The 18,684-nt window shown below is 39.7% G+C and overlaps 1 protein-coding gene and 1 long non-coding RNA gene across 2 annotated transcripts in view; both read right to left on the bottom strand.

Annotated features, from left to right (window-relative positions):
* Positions 1-4,082: 4,082 nt before the first annotated feature.
* On the bottom strand, positions 4,083-11,417 carry LOC131878065 (uncharacterized). The gene is made up of 6 exons (XM_059223966.1): positions 11,280-11,417; positions 11,005-11,207; positions 8,529-8,782; positions 5,395-6,637; positions 4,586-5,302; positions 4,083-4,518 (listed from the first exon to the last, which is right to left on the bottom strand). The coding sequence occupies exons 1-6, from the start codon at positions 11,351-11,353 to the stop codon at positions 4,304-4,306; spliced, it is 2,706 nt and encodes a 901-aa protein (XP_059079949.1). The 5' UTR covers positions 11,354-11,417; the 3' UTR covers positions 4,083-4,303.
* A 4,153-nt stretch (positions 11,418-15,570) lies between these two features.
* The window catches only part of LOC131878628 (uncharacterized), a 5,816-nt gene continuing 2,702 nt past the window's right edge, over positions 15,571-18,684 (bottom strand). Inside the window, exon 3 of the long non-coding RNA XR_009373049.1 lies at positions 15,571-16,492. This is a non-coding gene — a long non-coding RNA (uncharacterized LOC131878628). The remainder of the gene's footprint in view (positions 16,493-18,684) is intronic.

The raw sequence follows: 18,684 nt of genomic DNA, 5'->3' as shown, positions 1-18,684 counted from the left end.
ACAAAGCTGACCTTTCCTCATATAGCAATGCGAAAGTTGGGTCAGCTTCTAAAAAACGTGTTTGAAGCCCCAAACTTGCATCCCTGACACTGGTACCAGCAAACAAACGAACCTGCCAGAGCTTGCCTAAACGTCCCCATAGAAGCTGGTTATTACAACAGGAAATTGTTCAGTATATAAATACGACACATACGTAAAAGTAACATTGAATTTACCTTGCATGGCAGAGGTGTGTCTCGTGGTTTGTTTGCTAGTGCCTCGTGTGTGTGCCATATCTATTTAGCGACGCGGGAACTGGGAGAATGGTTAGAAGACGTTGATTGGTGCATGGACAAGGTACCATTGATCGAAGGAAATAAATGGTCTAGTTGTATACTCGAACATGCTCTTGGGATTTAAACGAGTCCATACCAAGAGCAGCAACGACACAAATCATTGAAATACACAACAGTGTGTATTTTCTTTCTATGGGCATTGTTCGCTAATTGGTTGAAGTGTGACCAGGAGTGATGGAGGGTTCAGCAGTGATATATAGTGTTTTGTTGCAACTTTCTGTACAGAGATCGTTTAGCTTGAGGATTTTATATTTCTTTTAGTTGTTTAATTCAGAGGCTTTTGTAAAGCATTTTATTAATGACTCTTGAAAATATCTTTTTTAGATTTGGCTAAATTCTGAGTCAACATTTTGATTGCATCCATGAAGGAGAAAGGGGCGAATATATAAAAAGTATTTTTTATTAATGTGGACACCTCATTCAAGTCTTGGTAACAGGTTTCAACATATTCGATCAAAACATGAGAACCTGTCACCGTTTTCCACGATTCTTGACAAATGGGATTCATAGCCCTGGATGCCATGTGAAGATACGAACGGCTCTTGAAGTAGATTGGTATGGTGAGAGTGAAATAGCTATAAAATCTGCAATATATTCAACATTTCGTATTTTTGAAGTGGTGCTTGAAAACAGATAAAAATCGGACGTGAAATGGTTGGGAAAATCATTTGATCGAAAGATAAGATAAAATTTGTACAAAAGTTTGGATAGTTGGAGCAGGTTTCAATAGGGCCCGTCAAGTTCAGAACAGCTGACGTTACTCCATGGAGTAAAATCAAAGACAACATGCCCAGCCAAACCGCACTGTGCATGCATTGGATTTTGACATTTTTTTCCATTTTACATCCTTTTCTAGGCAATTAGCATTGTGGTATTGAGCCAATTTGATAGTGTGTTCACCGAATTACACCAAACATGTTCATTTTGTTGGGTTTTGAAACCCAGTATACTCAAAATCACTCGTTTATTGAAAATGCAATGGGCAGATGGTGAGAGTTGACTGTGATGTTTGTCTTAGTTCTCCCTCCCCAAAAATGGCCAAAATCAGGGTGCCGGACCACATTTTTCCTTGAACTTCCTTGGCTTGACATTCCTTATTCTAAAACAGATGTTCAATAGATGTTGTCAATAACAAAGTGATTTTAGTTTTTAAAGAAGCTTTCTCCACTCCAGCTATCCGTGAATGAGTTCCAAGGGGAACGAAATCAATCAAAATTCCGAAAGTTAGGTGACAGTTGTTCAAAAAGCGTTGCAAGCTAACGAAAAGGCTAGATAGAAATTTGAATCCAATAATTGTAGGTAGCCTGAAATAGAAAATTGATTTGATTAAAGGTAGAGTCAACGCCTCCATAAAAATGATCAATTAAAAAAGGAGAGTAAAGTGGTATAGGAGTTCCTGTGCTTTTTTAAAGCAAATACTAAGAGGAGAGATGAGACACCCTGTACGGCCTTTCGAGGTCGATGGTGAAGCCATACAAATGGGAGATCAATACTCCAGAGTGCTTTCAACCCCACTGAGTTAAGAAGCAACAGCTCATTGTTCCCATGACGAGCTTGTTGAGACTGATGACGTTAGTCAAATTGAACAATTTTATCATCTCATAGTTACAAATCAAGATGCTTTAGCGGCCATCAGAGACTTGAGGTTTTCAAGTTCTCCTGGTCCTGATGGTGTGAGACATCTCAGTTTCTGATGAGATGCTCACTGGTTCTCGCTCCTGTTTTCTCGTATTTGATGCGTTGCAGCTTGGATCAGGGCAAGCTTCCATCTTCACTAAAGTTAGCTCATGTTGTTCCAATTTTTAAAGGGGGAGATAAGTCGCTCCCCAGTAATTACAGGCCGATTTCTCTCACTTCGAATATTGCGAAGGTGTTTGAGAAGATCATGNCATGGGTTCCGAGCTCATTTTAGCACGATTGCCCGACTGATTGAGCATATAGAGCAGGTCATTGAGGGACTGGAAGGACGCGAGTCAGTTGATGTTGTCTATCTTGGCTTTGCCCAATCCTCTCCATTGTTCAATTGGCTTCCCTCAAATATTCGCAATGTATATGTAGGTGTTGTTCCTTTCAAATCCTGTAAGTAAAACTTGGACACGTTTCTCACTGGAATTCCGGCTTAGCCCTATATTCAATGGCCTGACAAATCCACGTACTCTAATTTGTTCGTGACTCAGATATTGCATGAGTATAAATTTGAATATGAATTGCAATTTTTCATCTCGTGCTGTTCGTGATTTCTTGTCCATTATTAGTGGTATGTCAGTCCAGAAATCTCCTAAGATGGAACCCATTTTATCCCTTACAATGTTCAATGAATCCTTTTGGATCCATAGGTGCGATGAAGTGTTCAGAATGTTATCCCAGAGTTTACTATCTTATTCAACATTCTCAAGTATCTTAAGATCAACCATTACTTTTTCATCGGAAAAATGGTGATGGAGTGAACCATGAGTTATCTTTAAGTTGTCTTGAATGTATGCTAGAAGATTTTTTTCATGATTTCTGGCCGTCAGATTCCTTGTCCAAGAGCGTGTCTAAGAATGCCAGATGACCTTGACCGTCAAAAATGGTCACATGATCCTAGTTAACATTTCGAGACCATTACTTAGTGGTCTTTGTCTTTGAACCTGTTTCATGTAAGTTAATTCGTCAGTTAAGATATCACGAATCACAACAAAATTCTTTTCTTGGAAAATGATGCCATCAACATTTTTTGACAATTAGTACATCATTTTGCTCGTTATGGGGAAAATGTTATCGAGTTGAACAAAGCAACTGCTTATGCTTTGCTTGAATTTGAAATTGACAGAATTTGAAAATTGGCATTGTGCTCAATGGTTTCATAATTGACGAGATGCTCTCCAAATGTAATGTAGAAGATTGCAAACATTGCTAGTTCATGGAAGTGGTTAAAAGGATGTGAAGATATCCAGCCGCATCTTGAATAACACCTCGCCCATTTGGGCCCCAATTAGCTCAACAGGTTTGCAAAGGTTTAGCAGGTCCAACGATGTTTTACCAGAAACATTGAAAGGATGAGAGACCTCTCGTATTTGGAGAGGCTATAGGGGTTAGGACTGAAGAGGATTCAGAGAAAGAACAAAAGGTATCTGATACTGAACGTTTTCAAAAGCATCCATGAGCTTTGTCGCAATCCAGGTTTTAGGGTCAATTGTAGTAACCGCAGAGGCGTAATAATGTGCGTTTTGAGACCAACTGCAAGCCATCGAGAACCCAGGCTAGTTAAAACAGTGAAGTCCAATTCTCTTCCTTCACGAGCTCCTTCATTGTTCAATTTGCTGCCTTCAAATATTCGTAGGGAATAAGTAGGCCTTATTGATCCCGTAGCATCTTTCAAGTCAGACTTTGGCAATTTTTTGACTAAAATTCCTGATCAGCCTTACACTCAAGGGCTAGCCAGATCCACCAACTCTAATTCGCGGGTCGATCAAATAATAAATGAAATTAAAAGTTTATTGCACTGAAGAAGTTTTTTGTGTTGAATTGCAGTAGTGTTAAGGAAGTCCGCAACAAAGAGAAAACTATTTATGGGAATGATGGAGTAAAGAAAAAATTGAAATTGGACAACAAAGGTTTTGATTGCAAAAAGAGCCTTCATGTCTGTTGTAATATTTATAGAGAACAATTATCATAACTTCATACTCAGACATTCGCTTAAGCTGAAAGTTGAAACATAGGTAAGACGTTCCCATAAACTCAATGAAGGTAAATGAAAAACAGATAAAAATTTGACTGATATGGATATAGAACGTCGATTCTTTTCATTTGTCTCTCAGTCCACTTCTGGAGAGGTTCTTGCACCACATCTACATGATCAATGAACCTTGGAGTATTTTGAGTTTATTACTTGAAACGATGTTGGCATACAGACTCTTCAGCTGATAAATACTTGGTGATTGATGTCAAATCCGTGAGCTACATTATTTTACCACCAAGAATTGTCGTCAAATCTGAGGCTCTGGAACTTTCGTGGAGGCAAAGGGAGAAGGGGAAATGGCTGTCAAAGAGGACGAGGACGATGGTTTCTTCCACAAATTCAGAGGGACATTATTGACCAAGGTGTTCTTCATTATGAGTTTGCGACTGGCTTTCATCCCCCAATAGCAGATCTCGAACATGCTGATGATGCTCATCCCAGTGAAGAGGCCCAGGGTGCCACCTAAAACAGCATTAGAAAATACATCTTGTAACAGGATTTGGGAACAGATTGCCTCTGCCGAACTTACCGATAGTGGCAACTTTGTCGATGAAGGTGGTCTTGGCTTCCTTGGTCATTCTAGTGAAGGTGGGCGAATCTAATTTAAACTCAACCAACGTCATCTCTTTGGACCAAAGAGCGATACATTCCTCATATTCAGTATACTCTTTGCCATCCCGAATTGCTCTTAGTTTGCCCATGAAGACATTTTCATAGCGGCGGAGAATCTGCGGGAATGACCAATAGAGGTCACTCTCTTCCTCTGTTCCCGGCTCAATCTTGCACAAGCTCTTGAAGTCCACGGGCTTGATGGTCTCGGAATAAGTAAACTCCAATTGATGGCAGTCCTGCGGGCAATCACAATGCTCCTGGATGAAGGACGTGTTTTGGAGGAAGAAGTTGAAATATCTCGTGGCTTCATCATCGCAAATGTTCTTATCCGTCACGTTGCTCAAATAGTTCCATGGAACGCATCCAAACCTTTGAACCCCTCTATAGATGACACATTCATACTGACAAGCGGCTTTGGAGTAGACTTTATATATGTGCAGTCCTTCATTTTCGTGGGGAAATCGACATCCTCGGGCGGTTTGTGGGTACTCAACCACATTTGGGTGTGTCACTGTTTCTTGAGGTGTGATGGAAACATAAGTGTGCATGCCTGGTGTGGTCTTGAACTCACTAAGACGAGGGTTCATGTAATTGTATTGATCGGTTATGCCAATCGTGTATTCCGAGTCTTTATCTGAAACAAATATATACATGTAGTTCAACAAACATTCACGGTCTGCCTGAGACACGAAACGATATTCTATGCCATTTGGAATGTGATTTTACCTTCCCGTTCCAAAAGGTCGTGATCATAAATCAGTAATTGGAATCCAAAGTCAAGGCCGTGACCTCTTGGGTTGAAGACCTTGTTCCTCTGATTGTTGGTCAATATCTCGTACAACTTCTCCGGGATGTTTTGAGTGCGTTCCTCCTCTTTTTTGAGGTTGTCAAAGGCGTTCTTTTGATTGAAGGTCACGCAAATCCCGTTCAACGTGGAGGTGGGTTCCATAAGGGTGCAGTCTTCAGTGGGCTCAGCATAGACCACTTGACCAAAGGATCCCAAGTTACAACGAAGGATCTTGGGCATCCGTTTGTGTCGATAATCGGTCGGGATGTCGTACCCGAGTCGGTTTCCATTGGGCATCTCCGGGTAATCCGAGACCAAGCTGTCTAGCATCTGGAGTAGGATACGTCCGAAAACGTTTTTATGCTTGGTGTAGAACCCGCTGTAACTACAACAAGGGTCCTCGGATCCCAAGCAAGGTAAAATAGACGAGTTGCCTGCTGTACGGCCAAGGCGGTAGAACCCGCTGTAACTACAACAAGGGTCCTCGGATCCCAAGCAAGGTAAAATAGACGAGTTGCCCTTTAAATAGCTCAACCACATGCGTCGATGTCGAAGGAAAAGATCATGACGACATTCCACAAATGTGGCGTTACTTTCGGTCCGGAATCCGTTGAGGCCAACATCCAGAAGATTGAACTTTTCGAGGCCGTAAAGAGGTCCAATCAAGTTCTTGATCACATTGGCAAAGAACTCTCGGATTCGGTTGTATCGCTTCTCGGAGTACAAGAAATGCTTAATGATCTCCTTTCGAAACTTGGCCAAGAGAGACCCAAGTCTCGGGGGTCGATTTTTGCACAGAAAGTCTCCCATTTCCAAAAGGCCATGGAACCTTTTCATGCCGGTTTTGCATCGGATTGATGTGCAACTTGTTCTCTTTTCGGCTTCTTCCAGTTCTGCATATCTTTCTGACAGAATCTCGTGCCAACGTGGCAAGTAGCTGGTGTGAAATTCCAGCTGTCCATGACATTTGCCAAAGTGGCTTTTGATATCGTTCAAGATGAAAGCCCTGGGTGAGGTGGCATTTTGCGGACTGTTCTCGATATCGATCATCATCTGGTAGATTTCTATTTTCAGGTGCATCGTGTTATTTTGCAATAACTCGGCGGTGTCATTGAAATCGCTATAGGAAAATTCCTCCTCATACTCATAATCAAATGAGAGCAAAATCCGAGAAGAGGGGCGCTGATCATATTTGACCATTCCACTCAACATTGTTGGCGTATCCTGATCATATCTAACTGTCATTCAAAAGAATGTCCATTTTTCTATACATGGAAGCTATTCTTTCAGTAAAATGAAGTCATGTTCCAACATTGAGAAGTAGTAATTGTGCCATGCCATAAGGGGCGGCTCTTCTTAGATGTTTCGAGTAGTCCTAATGACGTATTTACGTCTGAGACGGCTGAAGGTTGAAAGGTCGTAATTAGGGTGGAAACGAGGTTACCACTTTGTCTATCAAGTAAGTGCATGACTTTACGTTTCGACACTTCCTGAGATGACGTTTTTACTTGAACTCCAAGAACCAGATGGATATTAGGTTCATGAACAATGTTATCTTGTTGGATTCCCAAGTGCAAATTGTCATTAGATTAAAGTGGGTACCCACTAAAATTCATACATAGGTCCATCGACGCCCTAATACAATTCCAAATGAGAATTGTTTTCCTTTCACAATGTTTAGGAAAATAAGGCTTGAAAAAGTAGACATGGTCAGACTATTGGTGATTTTAAATCTTCAAAGCAATACTCTCTTGTGAAGTGAAGGAGAAGTGGGGAAAAATCAAATTAGCGCCTTAGCTTTTTGACTTGCCTTGTTAGGGCAGCATGAGCAAAAACATTATTGGGTTAAAATGCTTTGGTGTCTTATAATTTTAGAGATGAAAATTTGGAGGGACTGAGTAAGTTTCTTTTGTGATACATTCTGCAGTGATTGTGGCGCAGCCTGAACAGCCTACACAGCTGAAAATCCGAGCCGGTATTTTACGACTCCCTATACTTCAGCTTCACTGAATTATGTCTCTGATAGAGTTTGAAGTCAAAATCAAGGGCTACTGGCCCAAGAGGGTTTTCTTCAAACAAGATGTCTGGTCTTAAATATGTGTTTTCATCCAAACAAGGACGACGTCATCACTGGACAGAGACGGTAGGGTGGGGGAAACGTAACTTTTATCCAGATGAACCGAATGGATTTTCCTTCACACATAGAGAATTTTAGTTAGCTCAGAAAGCGTTCGCCAATTTTGACCTCAAACGAACGTCTGCGTCAAAAGCAATGAGGTCCTGAAACTCAGTACTACGTGGGCAGAAAATGACTTGCTTACCAACGTGGTGCCAGCTCATTCAATTTGCGCCCTCCCTGGTCCGAGCTTTAAATGCTCATAACTTTTGACAGGGACGTTCGATTGAGATCAAAATTGACCATTGCTTTCTGAGGCTGTAATTGAGTCCATTCATGTAAAGAGAAATGCATTTGATTGATGGGAATTGGAATTAATCATTTTCCACCACACCCTTCGCTGTCCAGTGGTGAAGTCGTCCTTGATCCAAATATGAATGACCCTTAAGACAAGAAAATGTCATCCGTTGAATTTGATGGTTTTGTTTGCAAAAATGAGCTTTGAAGGAAACACTGTGGCTAAATTTGGCCTTCTGATGTCCATTTCTTGCGATTGTATGTAATGCCACTAGAGAACACGTATCACTGATATCAAGTTTACGGTCTTAGCGGTTGGTTTCCTGTGCTTTAAAGACGGTATAGGATACTTGGGAAAACTACTTTACAAGAAGAAAAGTGATATCAAAAAGTGGCTTTTCCCTTTTTCTTGATCACTCAAGTATTTTCCTGGCTGAATAAAAAGCGTGTTCCTTGAGAAAAAGCAAACGTCCTGCTTTCTTTTAAAATCATGTAGGCAGGTTTTCAACCAGCGTGGGAGTTTGACTATGTTAGCCAATTTAAAGCTTCCAAAATTGGCGTCTTACGTAATGATAATCTACTTTGATAACAACTGGGTCTGCTTTGAGCAGGGTGGCTGTGTTTGGATTGGACAAAAGTGATCAGCGTCTCTCATCCTACAACCTCTCTGTAATAATCACTGTCAAGTTCATCAGCCCATTTGATTTTGAGTTGCTCAAAATCGAACTTTATGTTTTGAGTGAGGGTGCGTTGGATGCTGCTGATGACAACATCAAGAAGAAAACTGGTATCGTTCATGAATCGAATCTCTTCTGGGTCACCATTGAAGTTGGTCAAGTTAAACTGATTGAAGAGATTTTCAATCATGTTCCACGGATTGTACAGTAAACTGCTTTGCATCTGACGATACACCACTACATGAAAGAGGAGCAAAGCAAAATTGTTGTAAATCTAATGTTAACATATGATTTACGAGGAAATAGATTATATGAGTGAGCGGGTTGCAATATCCATTCTTATCACAGTTATGATAACCAACTTCTTTGCGGAAGTGTTTCAAGATATGATTGATATGCTAAAAGCTATAGCAGGATAATACATCAAGCTCATTTTATTTGGAAAATTCAATGCTTATTCTATACCCATTTTTAACTTGACATGATGCTGAGAATGTGCCTTAAGTTTCCAAAGTGACAACTGTCAACCAACTAGAGGCCAATAACCTTGCTTAGGATACATTACTTTGGAACTCCAGAATTCGTGCTTCACAACTTTCCAAGTATCCCATGCATGAACTATTTTTACCTGTATTTGTCGAAATTACTTCAAAGGAAGTGACTCGCGTGTTATACAATTGTCATTCTCACACAACTTAATAGTTTCAAGAATCTACAAATTCATGGAAGCACCTCTTTCTACTTGTAGCCCAATATACTAATCATCTTGTTCCTTTTTAATGGCGTATTCATTTGAAGGATAAAACGTGCTTTTAGGTGGGTGAAATATGCATATGGGACAGTAACAAAGTCATCCTAGAACGTTTTCGTGACAAAATAAGAGTAGTTGTTGGGTTTTAATGAATGAAGTCAAAGTATTTGATGATTTGAAGAGAAAAGGAAAGAATATTCATTATTGTGGATGGTTTGTGTGGTTGTTCAGATCTGGAACGACATTAAACCATCCTTTTTAGATGCAAAAAAGGGCAAGCAACTCAATGACAAGTATAAAGTGGCTAAATCTCACAGATTGCAGCGTGTCAAATGCGTGTAAGACTGTTTTAGTTTCTATTTTTAATTTTTCCCCGGACTTCCTTAACGCTACTTGGAACAATAGCAGATATTTTCGTGGCTTATCCCCCTGACCCCTTGACCGCTTTGACTTATTCTTCAACTAATCTGAGTTAAGAATTTCGATCGACGCAGAATTTAATTGGTTGCTTGAGAGGGTCAAGCGGATAAGGCACGAAAATATCACCTAATATCTTCAGCAGTGAAGTGATTGCTCGTATTCAAATTTATATCTATACAACACATGGGTCGGTATTCCTAATCCGTACTTGCAGCAGGACTTTAAGTGCTGTCTCAATTGCCAAAGTTGGACTTGCTAAAGATTATTAGTCCTGTTCTCAAAGATTTTGAGGTTGTGCTTGGCCAAGCTAATCTTGGTGTGAGCATTTTGGAGTGATGGGTTTCGAACCGGAAAATTAGCTATTTGGCTTTTGAAGAGCCCCCGGTAGGGTTGCCAATTCAAACGAAAAAGGAAAGAGAAATGAATACCTAAGATCAGGAATGAGTTTTAAAGCAGCCCTGGTTCCGAGACCTAGAAAGGCAGGGTCACGTTTTATCACTCATTTAAGCGGTTTTGATTTCGCTTGGGTACCTTCCTTCGCTCGTAATGGTAATCCTAATTGAGGTCCTTGAAGCTAAATAGACAATATCCCGGTTCGATGCATCCCCCCTCTGAATATCAATTCGATTTGCCCATTTACAAGGCTTCTTTTGTAGCGTGTTACTTTTTGAGAAACCTTACCGGTAACGAGTTATTTTTCATCAAAGGTAACGGAACGTGCTTTATAGCTCTCCCGTCACCGTTACTTCTTCATTTCTAAATGAGTAAAATGAATAAATTTACAGAGATTTTCTCCCAGATTTTTAAAAGCTCCCTCTCAAAGCAATGACTCATTTGCCACTGATGGGATCAAATGAATAATCACGAGAGGTTGTGAGCAGGCCCATCAATTTTTATTTTCTGTGACGTATGACATTACTAGTTGCTTCACGGAAAACCCAAGTTAGCCTCTAAATGCACCCCTGATTTCCCTCTCGTCAGATCAGTGCAATACTTGCCATATTTTGACTTACTTCAAACCATGAGCAGAATAATGAAAAAGTGCTCGTCAAAATGTTTAGAAAAGATTCAAACCCAACAACCCTTAATCCTCGAACCCTTGTATCCTTTTACCCTTGCACCCTATCATATTCATCATTCGTTTCACGTCATATTTAAAGTAATGGTAAACGCGTTACTTTTTTCGGTTACGGTTCAAGCCCTGCCCATTTGTTTGCGGAGGCCTCCCAAGCTAATCGTCCTTAATCATCAAGGTGGTTTTTTTTTTTCAAACTTAAAAAATATTCACCTCTCCGTTTGGGACAAATTGTGATTGTGGGGAACTGAATGGAAGTGATTGGAACTGAGGATGAGTCCACAGTGGTGAGAATGGGATGATCCTCCCATTCCACAACCGCTCGATAGATCAGAAATGATGCCAGAGCGAACCCCGTGATCACAATGAGGAACCACCAGAATTTCTCCATCCAAGAGTCCACATCCACCAGATACCTATGGAACGCATTGGTTTTAAGAATATTAAGATACATTGACAACCACCCAAAGAACCCAGGAACTATATACCTGATGCCATGGATGGTGGTTTCCTGGCAATATCTTCGCAAATCAAAAATGGCCTTCTTCCAACGCACCCGCATTTTGGACTGATACTTTACGACCCTGGTGTTGACACTAAATACCTTACTGAAAGGGTCCAAAGTTCCAATTTGGAACGCAACACTGGAATAACTTTTCCGTTGAACGGCACCCTCTTCTTGGGAGACGGACAAATGTGTCAATGGTGTTGTGCCAGTTTTAGTTGCATTATGGAGCGACGGGGATCATGTTTCCTTGAGAGACAAAGTTTGTGGAATGGTTTCGGTTTTTGGCAGTGTCTCGTTTTAAAACATTGACTAGTTTCATGGTGTCATGAATTATGAATAAAATGCTCCCAAGTTCGGTTGTTCCCACATCTCGTGCCATGTCTGTTCCCATTTCCCTTCCAGGGTCCACAATTAGTGATCTTTTGGAACATCGTTGATCATTTATTAAGTTCTCCAAAGTCAATCTTCGGAGAAGAGTTCCATAACAAAGTTCGTGCATAATCAATGCGGATCATAATTGCATTTCCTCAGATCAAACTCTAATTGCAGGCGTGCCAGGCAAACCTGGGATATTATGAATTATGATTAATCATTGGGATTTCGTTTTTGGCGTTCCATGGGCATGATGAATGATGAATAAATGAGCAATCTCCTTCAACACAATCACGAAGATCCGATTGCAACTAGAGATCTGACAAACATGATTTAGATTTCCCATTTACGGTAACAAAGTAGTGAGTGTTCCAATTTTCGTGGAACCGATTTTTGATTGAAATTGGTTAAAATGTACTGCAAGAACTTCAAAGCAAAAAAAAAATGTCCGAAAGAGTAATTTTTAAATTCAGCTTCACCTTTTCATTATCGTTTATTGTGGCAACCACTCCAACATCACCCAAAGGCACATAAAGTATTAAAAGTAAAATCGAGCTTGAGTAAGTTTCAAATTTGCTAATAAGATAAAGATGTCCATGTCTTCAAATCCTTAAGAGAGTTAGGTTCCTAAGATTGTGAAATGAGTTAAGCTCAGAATGAAATTATTTACCTTGTGGAATTGCATCTCCTATCCAATCAAAAACATACCCTTAAAAACAAATATATCGACTTTTTTCGAAATTCCCAGCGGGATACGCGCGATCGGCTAATGTACTTTTTTAGGTCCATTATTTGTCACAAGTATTTGCAATCTTTATCCGAGATAGCATTCGATTCAATAACTGGTTTGACCTTCACAAATTTGTTCATATTACACTTCTGGCTTTCGACGAACTGGAAAAGAAAATGTCGACGTTCCCAGAACCTAGATTAAGGAGTTAATTGGAAGTTGTTTGGACCTTGATAACTACGACCATAAAATAGTGCATTGTTAATCCAAGCGTTGCAGATTATGAAAACCATAACAAGGCTGATTTCGAACGTTTCGCCCTAAACTAAGAGGGAACGACCGAGCTAGATTGCTCAATAAACTAATTGTGGTATGTCTTGCACGAAAATAACAAATCAATTTGTCCATTATGTTAATTGCTAGCAATATTCATTACTTAAGATGTTTAAAGATGTTGTTAATTTCAACTCATCCGCATTCGAAAATAATATGAAAGCATGGGCCAAATCAACCGTCTTTTTAGACAAGGCTGAGGAAAAAGAAGGAAACCAAATATGCAGCAAAACGTATACGTTTTCTTCCCCAATCAAGATTGAAGCAATCATGATTACAATGACAAATAGTTGTAAATAATTGTAAGCTTTGGCATTAGAATCGTGGATAATTTCATTCTTAACTAAATACCGGTCCTTGAATTTTAATTCCAAAAATATTGCAGGATCACTTCGCAATAACCTAGGAGAATAAACTCTATTTACTGAGATGTTCTTAGTGGTGCCGCATGTTTTCGGTGCAAAAAGTCTTTAAATTCAATCATTTTAAGTGTATTGAAGCCTGTATCTGTAAAATCAAATGGCTAAGCTCGAATATCATCGATCCATCTTTTTCGACGCAATCTCCAATCAATTTTCGGGAACTTGAATTTAGATTAGATTCAATGATCAACCTAGAATTTCATGTGATACTTCCAATTTTGTCCTTTACCTTATCTCGATGGCCTTATACTCAATTTATCAATGTCTTTATTATCAAACCTATTGCTAACCAATCCTCTTTAACTCCATAAGTCAATAGCTTAAAAACTCAGACATTTTATTTTCAATTCTTCAACCTCTTAGATGCAGGATAAGAAAATTTTGTTTACGACGAACATAACACCCATCTATTGTATGCATAGCCAACAATCTCATGTCCACCTGTCTTTTCCGGACCAATTTAACTTTTGTATGCTGTTGTTTAAACTAGGAGTGTGACATTGGAAGTGGTCAAGATGCTCCGGAGTGATAATGATCTGGGAAAACTCAAAAATAGCAAAACGCCCTATCCATCGTCGATCTTCTTCACCTGCATCCATTCCCTATTTTGGCCGGTCAAGCCAAAGCCATGTCCAGCTTCCTTTATCTACAATAAGTACACAACACACACAGGTCTCGATCGATCCAGGAAGAAGGTCAGTAACCCGATCTGAACCCAAGATCGGCGACATGTGTGGCGGCCATTCGCCGGTATCTAAACTTAGAATTTCTACACATTCTCATCTTCCATTGGCACTCATTGTTTCTCACACATGTCCACATAGACAAGGGACAGTCAACAAAGGGTCAATTGAACCCTTCAAAGAGGGGCAGCACTGCCTTCAGTGCGAGTTCTTGAGAGAACAAGGGTGACTGAGCCTCCTGGATCCGCCAAGTTTTTCGACCAAATGAGCGAAATCCGTGCGTGACTCAGAGACAAGGGACCAAGGACGCCATCTGACACCTTCCGTTTGAAGAGGCTAAAAATATGCCACCATTCCCAAAGGCAAATGGGGGCATTTAAAGAAGTTCAATCTGGATCGGCAACATTCACGTCGTTTTGTGGGAATTTATAGAGGATGTGTAGATGGTAATCTGAGAGCGAGTTTTATGTCACACCTGGACAAGTTATTGAAAAAATTAGAGATCAACACCTACATTGAAAGGTTTGTTCAATCGACCAACTGTATTGCTTTACTAAATCAGATATTGAATCAATATAAAGATAAGCTATAATCATGAATATGTCATTTGACAATGTTAGATATTAAATTTGCCTAGTAATGGTTAGTGAGCCAACAAAGGAACTTTGATTCCTACATTTCGGGGCGATCAATTGCAAACCCAGTATGTCCTTGTCATTCTAACCAATGCACTCCAAGCAAACTGTAAGAAATTATCGCACATACTCTCTTTGAAAATCGCTCATTAACCGTTCGTTGAGCAGTTATTTAAGAAAACACGTCCAGTTTTTTTCTTCTGATTCGTGGAATTTTTCCATGGCGACAATCAGATAGTAGCTCTATTTGATACAAGAAGTGATGGCAGAAGGCTTTCAAAATGCACCCTTCCGCTTTGAACTGATGGCCTAATCAGTGTTCATGTCCAACATTGATGTTATGGCACTTCTCCCGAACTTCTCAAGCTGCCTCATATTGATTGTACGTGTATATGGAGCATTTCTGGATTGGTCCAGATCCCACTTGGAACGAGGTCATGTCATGAGACATCATGATTGTAGTACATCATCTAAGAAGGTACAAGGTACTACATTTATGTACATTTATGTACTATGTGCTGGTACAGTGATGAGACGTCTCGACGGGAGGTAACCAAATATCAACAGGAAGAGTTCCTTCACATGATTTCTTGCCTTCCCGTGACCGCTTCACTCCGGAGAGCATTATGAGTTTTTCCACAGGGTCATGAACTGCCAACGGTCGTTGTTCCATTTAAAGATATTCTATTTGTAGACCACTTATGAACTCATGAGTGAATGACCTCTTGACAAAAGGGGCCAGTTCTTGTCTTGTGCGTACTATTCTTTTAGTACAACATTGGTACAATTCCGACCTTTATATACACTACTATTGTTCTGTGTTAAAGGAAGGCTATTGTCAATTTGATCATGCCAACATGGCAATTTAAGGTGTTTAGTGTCATTGGTTAATCCGATAACTTAACGATGTGCTTGCTCTTTTACACTGGGCAGTTCTTGGAGATTTTCGAGGACCATTCCATAACTTCTTGTCAATTTCAGTATGTGTGCTGTAAGTATCAAATTATCAGGCAGTATCAAAAGCCCTAAAATGTGCCTCTACTAAGAACCAAGAGACAAAATCGTGAAAATCCCCATTCTGACAGGAAGAACAATATCGGTGTGAACAATATATTTGAAAGAGCTGAAAAGACAAAATGTAAATGGGTGATTTGTACGTCAATATGTCTAAATTATCATCAATCAGATACGCATGAAAACCATGGTTTTGGCCAAAAGTAACATGGCATGGTTATCGTTTTAAACCTCTCGAGCAAAATGGATCCTCCTTTTCAGGTCCAGCGCATTTTTTTTAAGCCAAAGATTGTTCAAAAAATTTAGGATTTGAACTAATTCACCGGGTCCAAGTGGAAGATAGACAAAACCCTTTTGTTCATCGCTTTAGAGTCCAGGTGAGGGATGAGTTCTTATCGTGATGGCTTATTATCGTCACTGTCATCGTTCATAAACTGAATGGCTAATTGCTGTGAAATTGACCGACCACAGTCAATGTACGTACAGTAGAACACCCTCACTTCCCTATGGACAATCGGACAATTGGACATCATCCAGATGGGGGACTTATGCTCATCCAACGAGCAATGACCACCGGAAATGGACGTAATGCAAACACATTTCAAGTGCAATAACAAATCCATTGTGGTTCAATGAGCTCGCAGATCCGACCGTGCAACCACCTTTTCACCTCGGTCAAGCTCTTCTGTTTTCAATTGATGGAAATTATTCCATTCCACCACAGAGACACATGGTCATTTGACATGTGATGGTGATCCGTCTTGGTTCTTATGCCCTTCCGGCTTCGATCCAGGTGGGGGTCCATCAATGATCAATGACTAATAACAATTATGGGGTACATCGAATTTGCTCCCGATCTCACTTCCTTGATCGGAGAATCCGCGACTGATGATTGAATGACAGGGTCTAGGTTTTAGAGCCCAAATGTTGAGTATTAAATCAGTTTGAAGATTGTTATTGAGCCTGGATCCGATCTGGTCAGAGGGCATTTGGAAGTTGGTGACCTATAGCCAAAAGAAGGTAATCGTTAATTACTTTAGTTAGCATACGTATATATTTGTTTCCAACTAAGGAGATTTATCATATTCTAGATCAACAAACTAATTAAGATCATCCACATCCTGGATGTCAAGAACAATTATAAACGCTGATTTCACAACCGCAGATTGACAGTCACTCTGATATTAATATCAAATATGTGTTGGTAAATTGTCTCTCAATTCAGCTCATGTGATGACTATCTTTTAGTTCAGTTCTGATAACTATCCAATTAGTCATTTGAAGTTATTACCTCTTCCACTTTGAGACTAAACGACAGTGATATACCCTAATTTGCCACTAATACGCACTTATCACCCTTAGACAAGCCAAAGTACTTTCTTAAACGCTACAACAGATCATTCTCTCCATTAATGTGTTTGTTAGAAACATCGAAAAAATGGGAAAAGTAACAAATTGACCTGCAAATTTGTCGACCATTTCTCAAAAACGAGCTTACAATTTCCGTTCAAAGTCTCTTTGCGAGAACTCCTCGGCTAATGTAAGGGTTTCCTCTTAAGACTTCGGAAAGAAATTGTTGGAAAATTGTTTAAGCAAGGCCGTGGTGTAGCTAGATTATGAGGACTCTCATGAACTAACAGGTCTAATGGCTCGAACATACAACAGGACCAATGCATGCAATAATTAGTTTTGAAGCCTCGTAAACAATTTCACGGGCTCAAATTAGTGCTCATTGTCTCGCCTCACAAAGTCCTCATTTGGCCTTGATAACTGAAATACGCACACAATGTCCACGTTTATCGAGAAACTTTTGACAATGAAATGGAAATGAGGATTTTTAAGAACATCCTTATATAAGGAAATTCTCCTTTCTTTTTTTTTTCGTCAGTAGCCTTCATTATAAAATGTTCTCCTCCTTAATTCTCGTGGGGAACAATTAAGCGTTCATTTGTTAATGATTTTCAAATCAGACGCAGAAAAGTTCTTAAACAAGGTTCGGAATCAACCCTACATTAAAGGGCAAGTTTGACCTGCCAACTCCAATATCATATAGATAAAAATGAATAAAGCTGGGATGAAAACGTAATGGGGGTATCATTCATAATTACGATTATGAAGTCCCCCAAAGGCGAAAAAATTATTAAGTGAAATTGCTGATCGATTTAAAATCATTGCAAACTCATCCTTAATGTACGTGATGCAAGTTTTATGGGTATCGCGGAGCACCTTAAAAACAATTTCTTTTTTTTTAATTTCCGAAACAAATGAGAATTTGGCAACTTCAATTGTTTTCGGGATCGAAATGGACTCAAATTGCAAAGTAGATCCATATCATTCCCATCTCTTCAATGTCCTCTTCTAATCTGGGCAAAACCCTTACTCCAAACCAGATTCCAGTCTTTTGTCCCAAATGGTCTCGTTTCTGAGTCCAAGATTTTCCTTTGGGTTGATTAGTTTGATTTGGGGAATTTGAGCGGCTTTTTTCTGATTCGAAATGAATGAAGACAGGTACGGCAATATGTAACTGTTTCGGAGGAATAATCCAATGATAGGCATCATCGACCGCTCGAAAGCGGTAAGGTTGAAAGGCAATTCCGGATTGTCAATCCCATTTTGGGTCAAAACAAAGGATTGGACTGGAATTTTAAATCGGTCGCCTTTGTGAGCGAGCGTTTTCTGAAAATTGAATCTTTAATTTAGCCGGAAAGTGTTTGGCCAGTAGAGCAGAATGGCTGAGAGAGAAGGTCCATTTTCATTTTAACGCCATATTTAGGTTCATGATGATGAGAAATATGCAAGGAGTTTGGACCTTTTTAAGGAAGAGGTTTATGGCCCACTTGAGGCTTATTTGCTCTTTCGCTAGATAGTTTTTCTCACGGATTTGCACGATACTTTTGAAATGGTTGTAAAACGACGATTTATGGACGATTTCCTTGATTGAAATTGAACCATTGAACATACATCATTCAATAGACTTTTCCGATCATGATTGAGAGATTTTCATCACTCGCCCATTCTGACGGGTTTATTAGGAGCTTAATGTGGGAAACTTCGATCAAAACCTACAAACACCCTTGCAAAATAAAGGCATGGAAATATTGAACGTGATCAGATTTTGATAATTTAGCAAAACAATCCGCAATCATGTTAAAATATGAATACAAATTCCAGACTCTTCCTTCTGAGGCAACTTCAT

This window comes from Tigriopus californicus, chromosome 3 (genome assembly GCF_007210705.1).
Source record: "Tigriopus californicus strain San Diego chromosome 3, Tcal_SD_v2.1, whole genome shotgun sequence".
Taxonomy (NCBI): domain Eukaryota; kingdom Metazoa; phylum Arthropoda; class Copepoda; order Harpacticoida; family Harpacticidae; genus Tigriopus; species Tigriopus californicus.
The sequence above is the reverse complement of the archived record's forward strand: the minus strand, read 5'-3'. Positions and strand labels throughout refer to the sequence as shown.

Bases quoted from the DNA above. Each gene is read 5' to 3' on its own strand.
- LOC131878065 (XM_059223966.1), bottom strand. From the start codon at position 11,353: ATGCGGGTGCGTTGGAAGAAGGCCATTTTTGATTTGCGAAGATATTGC. The intron at 8,783-11,004 runs GTGAATATTTTT...TCTTTCATGTAG, and splicing joins AATTTGTCCCAAACGGAGAG to TGGTGTATCGTCAGATGCAA. The intron at 4,519-4,585 runs GTAAGTTCGGCA...ATGCTGTTTTAG, and splicing joins CGACAAAGTTGCCACTATCG to GTGGCACCCTGGGCCTCTTC.